Consider the following 9,648-nt stretch of genomic DNA (forward strand, 5'->3'; position numbering starts at 1 on the left):
TATACCATATCCAGTAAAAATTACTTTCGTTTATCATCGACATTGAAATACATTTTTTTGTGAGATCGTTTTCTCGCTCAGCCCTGGTCAAAGGTCAGCTTCACTGTGACATCATGATGTTCTGCTCAGATCTTTTTTTTTTGATCAATTAAATTTCACGTTTGATAAAATTTTTAACAACTGATTAATCGATGATACCATGGAGGAGTAGCGCTCCTAATTTTGTTGTATTGTAAAGTACAATGACAATAAAGCCATTAAAAAAAACAAAAACAAAAACAAAACGTTATCCAAATTTTATACAAACTGCCACAGAATGGATTAAACCTGCAGAGACATATAATTACTGCGTGTATCGCAGCTGGAGTTGTCTTTAGATGCTGTATATTAAAAAATTGTGTCCCTTATTTTCCTGGATGGCAGAAAAAAACAGGCATTTACAGTATTTCAAACAGTTTTATTAGACAAGACAACTTTATTTTTGTAGCACATTTTATACACAAACACAATCCAAAGTGCATAAAGTATATCAATAAAAGCATATTTGATCAAATGTCAGAGTTCTCCTCGATTTCTCACCTGCTCCTGTTTTAACTTTGCCTCCATCTTTGCTTCAATTTCCACAGAAATAATTCATCTGTACCACAACAGAGAGTCGTGTCACACTCAGCACTCTTGCTCCATTTAACAACACTGTTTTCATTAAGTAATTAATTCCAGTTGTTCTTGTTTGATGTGACGCTGCCGTACAGCAACACTTCCTGCAGATGTTTCGTGTTAAAAGCCTTCCAGCAGCCAGAAAAGAAACAGCCCTTTATTTCCTGGTAGACTTAAAAAAAAATCCCTGACTGGTCGTTGTTGTTCATGTTGGCCAGTGTTAGAAATAAATGTGAACTAATGTCTGTTCTTCTCTGTTCAGATTAATCCAGAGCGACAGAGGGAGCGTGAGGGACGACGATGTTTGAAAATGTCCCAACAGGTAAATCCTCTCACCTGTTGCTCACTGTTGGGACTGTCGATACTTTCTCTGGTTATTCGCTTCTGTATCATGACAACATGCTGTGTTTGTCCTCAGTGTCCGCAGTGGAGCGCCAGCAGGTACTGGGAGCTCTGGAGCGTCTGCAGGCCAAACTGGTGCAGAGGGAGGAGTGGACACACAGTGAAACCATGGGCAACCTGAGGGAGACCCTGCAGAGTCCACTCTTCAGCCACATCCTGACCCTGCAGCACTCCATCAAGCAGCTGCGAAACCAGGTGAGCAACAAAAAACACACAAGCTGCAGCTCAGAGATCAGATCAGACCCGAGCCAGCACCCTCTCACTGAGGTACACCTTTAGACACAAGTCATAAAGCAGTCCAAGAAAAACCCTCACCCTTTGTCACGGGTTGAAACGGCACATAAAGCAGGTCAGAATCCTCCTCCAGTTTACGGTCCTGATTCTCAACACCTTCAGACAGTAAATCACAAACACTGTGATCCAACAGAAACCTTATTTTTAAGTCCTCAGAGTTACCTCTATAGTTCCACACTTTCTGAGTCTATGGAGGCTTTCACATCACAGACCTACAACTAGATCCGAGTGCACTTATCCACAAAGTCTAACACTGTGTACCGTACCCGGGAACGGTCCGCTGATTCCTGCCTGAGCCCACTTAGAAAAACTGGTCTTGAGTACATTTCATGTGTACTCTGGTACGGTAGGCATCAGGTGTGGACAGGACCCAGATCTGGCTTCACCCGACACCCTGAAATATCCTGATATTATTTTAGGGCCATATCGCCCACCACTAGTGGATGATAAGTTTCCCACAGTCATGAAAAACCTGGAAAAGTCATGTAAATTTATTGTGTGTAATGAAACTGTTACAGTAATTTTCCATGGATAACAGCAATGTAACATAACGGCAAATTTGTTTTATGGAGCTGACGACGTACCGTAGCTCCAATATGTGTCGATTCGTGACTGTGTTTTGTTTCCATCATGTGACCTCACCTGTCTTATTCTTGTGAACGTGATACCTCAAGAATACCTTGTGAGAATTTCTTAAAATTTGGCACAAACGTTAATTTTGCTCAACAAAGAACTGATCGGATTTCAGTGGTCAAAGGTCAGGGTCAGTGTGACTTTGCATCTGTCTCATTCTCATGAACGCGATCTCTCAAAAACACCCAAAGGGAATTTCCTTAAATTTGACACAAACGTCCACTTAGGCTGAAGAAAGAACTGACTGGATTTTTTTGGTTGAAGGTCAAAGGTCAGTGTGACCTCACAAAAACATGAATTTAGTACATATCTCAGGAGTTCATACACTAATTATGACAAAGCTTCACACAAAAGTCTAACAGGATAAAAAAAATGATATGATGACATTTTATATCCGAAAGGTCAAAGGTCAGCTTGACTGTGACATCATGTTTTAACGTCATATCTCAGCAGCAGAAGGGGAGACATTTGGTCAGATTAGGGCTGGGTTAGAATAATCGATTCATCCGATTCAGATTGATCTTCATTTGAATGACCTGATATCGATTCATAAAGTCCAAGATTGATCTTTTAGTATTCGCTTCTTCCCACGGATGTGTGAAGCTTTAATCCCGTTAATCTTGCTGTTAGTGAACCGGCCGCGGCGCTAAAATTATTAACAACCGTAGTCTTAAGAAGCTCCGACGTTACCTGCTCTTTTATCTGTAACTGTTTGCTCACTGTTTTTATGTTTTGGTGTAAGTTATTATCGTGCTGCAACAGCCGCTCCTCCTGCTGTCTGAGCGTCGGGGCTGCTGCGACTCTTCTACGCACCAACACGGAGTAAAGATGCGGCGGAGGAGACAGAGAGGTGAAGATGCAGTGAAACCTCCACAAGGAAAAAGCCAATACTTTATCAATACAGCTGATCAGCAACATGGAAACATGTAGAAAATATTTCAGTCTGCTCTGTCCGCAGTCTCTCATCCACCACCGCTGACATCATGTTATAAACAAGCACAGAGGCTTTACAGCTGACAGCAAGCTGTTACTAACAAGCTGAAACAACAACACCTGTTTATGTCTGACGGTTCAGCTCAGTTTGTCTTGTATGTTAAAACTCACCTGTGGTCATGTGACCTGCAGGGGGAGGAGCAGAGAGGACAGGAGGACTGATACTGACTGATGTCTTTATTCTGTCCAAACTTCACTCAGTATTGTGATGTCAGGAATATGATTTATTAGATATCATTTTAGATTTGTTTCCAGTGAGATGTTAAGTTGACTTTGCTGTTTTAGTGCTACTGTTGCTGCTGTGAATTTATTCTTTAAAAATAATTCCTTGTACATTTTATAGTATGAGTTCTCTGAGAATCTCTTTCACATTTGAGCAGAAATAGGTGTTATAACTGAAATATCACCAGTTGAATCAATATCAAATCTGAAATTGAATTGAATTCACTCAGGAAATGAGTGGTGATACCCAGCCATGGGTCAGATACTGAAATGATGACACTCATCTTGAAACTGTGCTGATTGTATAGATCTTCTGTGTGTGAAGCATCCATGTTTTCACTGACATGGATGGAGACTGTCAGAGACACTGGACTGGTGGGTGGAGTCAAACAACCACAGGGTGGACTGGTGGGTGGAGTCAAACAACCACAGGGTGGGCTGGTGGGCGGAGTCATACAACCACAGGGCGGTGATTTTGGTTTTTAAGTAGCCGTTTGTTTAAGTTGCTGTAGTGTTTCAGGTTCAGGTTGTTGTTACAGATCTGTTTTATTCTGTTCCATCAGCAGCTGTTTCTCCTCTGCTGCTCACACACTGTTAGTGTGGAATAAGCAGCTGTGTCGACAGGGTGAAGTCGCAGCAGCTCTGCAGACTAATGAATGTTTCCCATCTGATGTGTCATGTGTAACTCCGCCCAGGCGTTGACAGCCTATCAGGTATCAGAACACTGCCGCCTCCTGTCCAACACGGTGACCTGTCAGTGGGGCTGAGCGGGGACATTGAATCCCCCTCTGCATCCCCATCTGTATTCAGCTCCAGCTCGGACTGACGTGGAGCCTTTACAATAAACAATCTGCAGGCCAAATTAAGATAATGGCAATAACCGACGCTGGGCTTCATATTCTAAGTGCTGCGAAGGTCAGAGCTGAGTCTATGAAAGCGTCGGGTGGAAGCCGGTTGAGGGTATATGAAGCAGGGAGTTCTCTCTCTTTCTTTATTTATTTTCCCTCCCTCCCCCCTGGCTCTCTGCGGATCTATCAAGCTTTAATATCTAGTGTCTTGGTTTGAGTAACGGCCTTGTCGAGGCGGTATTGATGAAATGGCTCGGGATCCTGCTCCGTCAGCCCGGCCTAAATAAGCCGCAGACTGATAAGTTTCCACAATGTGAGTGTAAAGGTCATTAATACATTACCTGTTCAGAGAGAGGGAGCCTGCAGAGGAATCTATTGATTTTCTTTTTCTCCTCTCTCCTCCCCACTTACCCCCCGGCCTCGCCGCCTCATTTTTTTTTTTTTTTACTCCATGTCTTTCTCTTTTGTCGACAACGTCCTTGCATATAGAGTGTCTATGTCCCTTTACTGTCTGTCTGTCTCTGTTCTCTCTGTCTTTCTGTCTTCATCATTGTTGCCTTGTTGTTTTTGTGTTTGGTGGTTAAAGATCGGCGGCACGGTGGTACAGTGGTTAGCACTGTCACCTCACAGCAAGACGGTTCCTGGTTCGATCCCAGGATCCCACAGGGGGAGCCCTTCTGTGTGGAGTCTGCATGTTCTCCCTGTGTCAGCGTGGGTTTCCTCCAGGTGCTCCAGCTTCCTCCCACAGTCCAAAGACATGCAGGTTAATTGGTGACTCTAAATTGTCCGTAGGTGTGAATGGTTTTCTGTCTCTATCCCCCCAAGAGGGTAAGCGGTTACAGAAAATGAATGAACTTGAGATCCATATGTTCAGGAGCTTTTTACCAGGAGCTGAATGATCCTCTCCAAAACAAACAGACCAGGGGTCTCATTAATAAAGCAATATGTAGAATCCAAAATAAAAATGTACGTGTGGACAAAAGCCAAAATAGGCATGCACCAAAAAATATTACATACTTTCTACAGTTTCTACAGTCTTCCACCTCACCATCTGCATCACCAATCTCCTGTCTCCACAATGATCATAAGCATTGCGTGGGAAGTGGCATATGCTTCTTTAAGGCCTTAGTCTTAGTCAGGGGCAATGCTTTTAAATAGACCCCAGGGTCCGTATTCACAAAGAATCCTAAGACTAAAAGTAGCTCTTAGTGACGTCATTCTAAGAAAAATCTTAGAATTCCTCGAATTCTAAGATTTTTCTTAGAATTGTCCCTTGGTAAGATAAAAGTTATTCACAAAGCATCTTGGACCTTAAGAGAGCTCCTAAGGTGACAAACTGTTAAGAGGAGGGAGGAGGACTTTTAAGAAGCCTAAGAGTGTCTTCAACAGAGAAGATGGCGGAAAGACAGAGAGGAAGGAGAGATATTCTCCGTATATTGAACGACAGTGATTTAATAAGACGCTATCGGCTTGATCGTGCAGGGATAATGTTTGTGGTTGACCTCATCAGGGATGAGCTTACTTTTCCCACCCAGCGTAGTAACGCAATAATGCCCGCTTTGGATTGCAGCACGTACCAGCGCTTCTCACACTCTTGTGCTCTTGTGTTACGCTTGTGTGTAAAAGGAGAGGGAACAACGCATTGATTTGTTGGGCAATGCGCTCCCAAGTCTACCTCTTCCCTTGTGCCGTGATCCCGGCCAACAGCAGGCACTGCTCTTCTGTCCAGTTCGGCTTTCTCGTTCTTTTTTTTCTCCATTTCATTCGTTGTTTTGGTCATTCTGCCAAATCAAACCGCTTTTTACCAGGAGGTCAGCAGTCACAGTAACTGCTGACAGCTGAGTCTGCGTCCACCATTAATATCAAATAGATTATACAGTCTAAGGTCTATGATCGGTTGATTTCACTGTCCATTCATTACTAGGAGCGCATTTTTTCTTTTTCTTTTTTGTAACAACCAATCACAGCTTTTAGAAGACTGCGTCATACCTAGCAACGGGGTCAACCACACCTCCTCACTAAGATAAAAGTTTCTGTCCCCTCCTTGCTCAGAATTGCTCTGAGAAACTTCCTGAATCACTCTTAAGCTAAGATTAAGAGTGATTCAGTGCTAAGTTAGGAGCTCTCTGAGAGGACTCTGAGAATCTGTGTGAATACGGGCCCTGGTGATTTAAACCGGTAGAAACACTGAATAAAGCAGGTTTACATAAAATCAGTGTTTATATTCTAAAGAAAACATACATATTATATTATATTTCTGCCAACATATCCCCCTAAATCCTACACACTGGAGCTTTAAATTGAATTTTATAAATATTAGGAATTAAGTCTTTAAATAGTCTTGATTTTGAATTTGTGAGGCCACAAACATTTTATCTAAAAAAAAAAAAAGTTAATAACTTAAAAATTATGGCGAAAAGGTAGTTTCTTGCAACCCTAGAATTAAGATAAAAATATTCACAAACGAAAAAAAGCACTTCTGGTTGCTGATAAGTAGTGTTTAACTTTTGATTTAACACTAAAAATTAAAACCCTCGGTGCACTGCAGCACAAGCAGACAGATGCACGACTCAGAGCAGCATGTGTCACTGTCACCAGACTCAGAGCGCAGCGGACCGGTGGAAAGTGTCACCATCAGCATATTATTTTACATCAATAAAATCTATTTTATCATTATTTTGAGTCACATTGTTGAAAGAATTTAGTCGTCTGTGTTCAAGCAGGACAACAGGTCTCCATTCATTGCACGTCGGGCTTTCTGTTTCCTTGTCGGAGATGTTTTCTTTTTTAATAACTAACGAAAAACAATCAATCAATTAAAAACACAAACCGGAACTGGAACATGAAATCTTATATGCCTAACAGACATTGCTTCTCGTTCTTTGAGTTTACATATGGCTAAAGGGGGAAAAAAACAACCGTAAACAGACGGCATGATTAGTGTTGCGTTCAAGGCCCCCCAAAAAAACGAGAGAGAGAAAAGGCTGAATATTCGATTTTTTATTTTTATTTTTTTTCACAATCGAATCCCGTGCCATCGAACAAAGCTTCGAAGCTTCGAACTTTTTGGGTCAGCCCTAAATCCCACATGCAGGGGGCTAGCCATAAGGTTGTTGTTTTCAGCAAGTTGGCCTTGAATAGCTGATGTTGAGCTGTAGAGCTGTGTTACTTGTTATGACCTAAGGTGTATTTTAATAAACCTGCCTTTGGTTTAATTTATTCTTTCAAGCTTTATTCCTTCTCAACTTATCTGAGTTCTGTTGTATGTTTGTGCTCCATAGATTTAATTGCAAACTACAACTGTTTAGTAAGTTAAAGATGTGTTGCTGCTAACAACAGCTTGAAGTGGCGATGAGGTCTTAAGGTTTTTTTGGAAGGTCTTAAAAAAGTCTTAAAAAGGTATTGAAATTAACCTCATAACTAATAACATAAATAATTCTTATTTAAAAGGGCTGCAGCATTGACCTGTTTTGGCTGAGAAACACCTGATAGAAATATTATTTAATGAATTTATTAAAAGATAAAAAGTTCACCAGAACCTGAGCAGCGTTCGCACCTTTTTGGAAACCAGGAAGTGAGACAGGAGTCCTTGTGATGTAGCTAACCCCTTGTATACCTGATCAAATGATGTTTTTGTAGAAATCTGACGGAGTTGACAAAAACCTGGGACATTTTGTACAAACATTTATTTTAAAACAAATTTTGACACTGATCTTATCAGTACGGACTGTTAGTTTTAGATTTTGAAGGCTGTAAAGTTGTGAATTCTTGTCTGGGACGAGGCTGTTTCCAGACACAGGGCAAGTTCAGAATTTAAGAAAAAATAAAAGCAGATTAAAATATAATATTATTCATTCATATAAATCCTTTAGAAATAATGTGTCTCACCAGAAACGTGATTAGTTCCCTGATAAGTTATAACTTTAAGGTTTCTTTTTTCTGTTTGTTTTTTTGATAGGATTCCTGAAACAGGAAACTCCAAAAATCCAAAAAAGAAATCCTGATGTATGAACAGTAAGATTACCAGTATTAAATCTTCCTCCTCCTCCTCCTCCTCCTCTCTGCAGCTGAGCAGTATGCCTCCTGATGCCTGCAGTGAGTTCAGTTTCTCCAGAAAGGGTCAGCTGATCATGAGCGCCGTTAATCCAGCCAGCAGCTCGGCTCCGCCCACCCTGTCCGCCTCCTCCCTCCTTACCAATGGCTCGTCTCATCCCGTCCATCAGACTCCACCCTCGCCTGACCTCCTCCTGCAGAAGTGGATCCTTGCCGCTGCCAAGGTGGGTGGAGCTTCAGCACTCACCTGCACAGTATACATATATGAATATATTAAATCTGTGTGTGTGTGTGTCTGTGTGTGTGTGCAGGGCCGTCAGACGGAGCTGTGCCAGCTGACTCGGCCTCTGTCTGGAGGTCTGGGCTTCAGCGTGGTCGGTCTGAATCCAGCAGGAAGCAGCAGTCAGGGTGTCTTCGTCAAACACATCCAGCCTGGAGGCATCGCGCACAGGTTCACTGCTAACGCTTTGACTTCCCTGCAGTTAACATGAAGTCACACATACAGAAACTTTCAGATATTCTCTCCATGTTTTTGTCCATTTATCACAAATCTTTTGATCTCTGAAGATCCTTTAAAACGTAGGATTTAGTTTCCTTACTTCTAGTTAGCCATTTTTTTCCTGAATGTTTCAGTGACTCCTCCTGGTGCATCCCTGCCCGAGTAAAAGAAATGAACGGGCCAAAAGGTTTTTACGCATTTGCCGGCACCAGAAGGGCTCTGAGGGCCGAGTACAGAACATCTGTGTTCAGAAAAAAGCAGGAGAAACATCTGTCTAACTCACATGTGAGGTGTCTCAACATCTACACCGTGTGTACCCAGCAGCTGATATGCAGACACACTCACTTCCTACGTCAGTCATTTATTTATAACAACAACAAAGACAACTGTGCGACACCGTGCGCGCTAAAGTGGTCAATAAAGTAAACAATCATTCAAAATCAACAAATTTTTACACGAAAAACATGCTGTTCTCTGAATAAATAAATAAAACACCAGTCAACCCTCCAAAAAGCTCCTCTCCTCTCCTCTCCTCTCCTCTCCTCAATGACGACTTTTCAATTTTAATCTTTTACAGGTTCAAAATAAAAAATGAAAAGGGCCTAAAGTAAAAGTTTGGGCACCCTGCATGGTCACTGCTCAGTAGCGCCCCCTTTGGCAGGTATCACAGCTTCTAAACACTGGCTGCAACACAAGCCCAAAGCATCGTCCATCTACCTTCGTGTTTAACAGTTGGACAGGTGTCCCTTTGCTCATTGTGTCCAGAAAGTTCTATTTTACCTTCATCAGTCCACAGGACTTGTTTCCAAAAGCATCAGGCTTGTTCAGATGCTCCTTTGCAAACTTCTGACACTGAATTTAGTGGTGAGGACACAGGAAAGGTTTTCTTCTGATGACTCTTCCATGAAGGTCATACCTGTCCAGGTGTGTCTGCACAGTAGAACAGTGCACCACCACTCCAGAGTCTGAGAAATCTTCCTGCAGGTCTTTTGCAGTCAAACAGGGGTTTTGATTTGCCTTTCTAACAATCCTACGAGCAGCTCTCTC

At 42.1% G+C, this 9,648-nt stretch overlaps 1 protein-coding gene across 3 annotated transcripts in view; it reads left to right on the forward strand.

The window, feature by feature from the left end:
- Positions 1 to 912: 912 nt before the first annotated feature.
- The window catches only part of patj (PATJ crumbs cell polarity complex component), a 214,196-nt gene continuing 205,460 nt past the window's right edge, over positions 913 to 9,648 (forward strand). For all 3 annotated transcript variants that reach the window (XM_050055557.1, XM_050055559.1, XM_050055558.1), the window contains exons 1-4: positions 913 to 979; positions 1,076 to 1,254; positions 8,117 to 8,326; positions 8,414 to 8,553. In XM_050055557.1, coding sequence (XP_049911514.1) covers positions 958 to 979; positions 1,076 to 1,254; positions 8,117 to 8,326; positions 8,414 to 8,553 — 551 coding nt within the window. In that variant the 5' untranslated portion in view covers positions 913 to 957. The remainder of the gene's footprint in view (positions 980 to 1,075; positions 1,255 to 8,116; positions 8,327 to 8,413; positions 8,554 to 9,648) is intronic.

The sequence above is a fragment of the Epinephelus moara genome, chromosome 10, assembly GCF_006386435.1.
Source record: "Epinephelus moara isolate mb chromosome 10, YSFRI_EMoa_1.0, whole genome shotgun sequence".
NCBI classification, from domain to species: Eukaryota; Metazoa; Chordata; class Actinopteri; order Perciformes; family Serranidae; genus Epinephelus; species Epinephelus moara.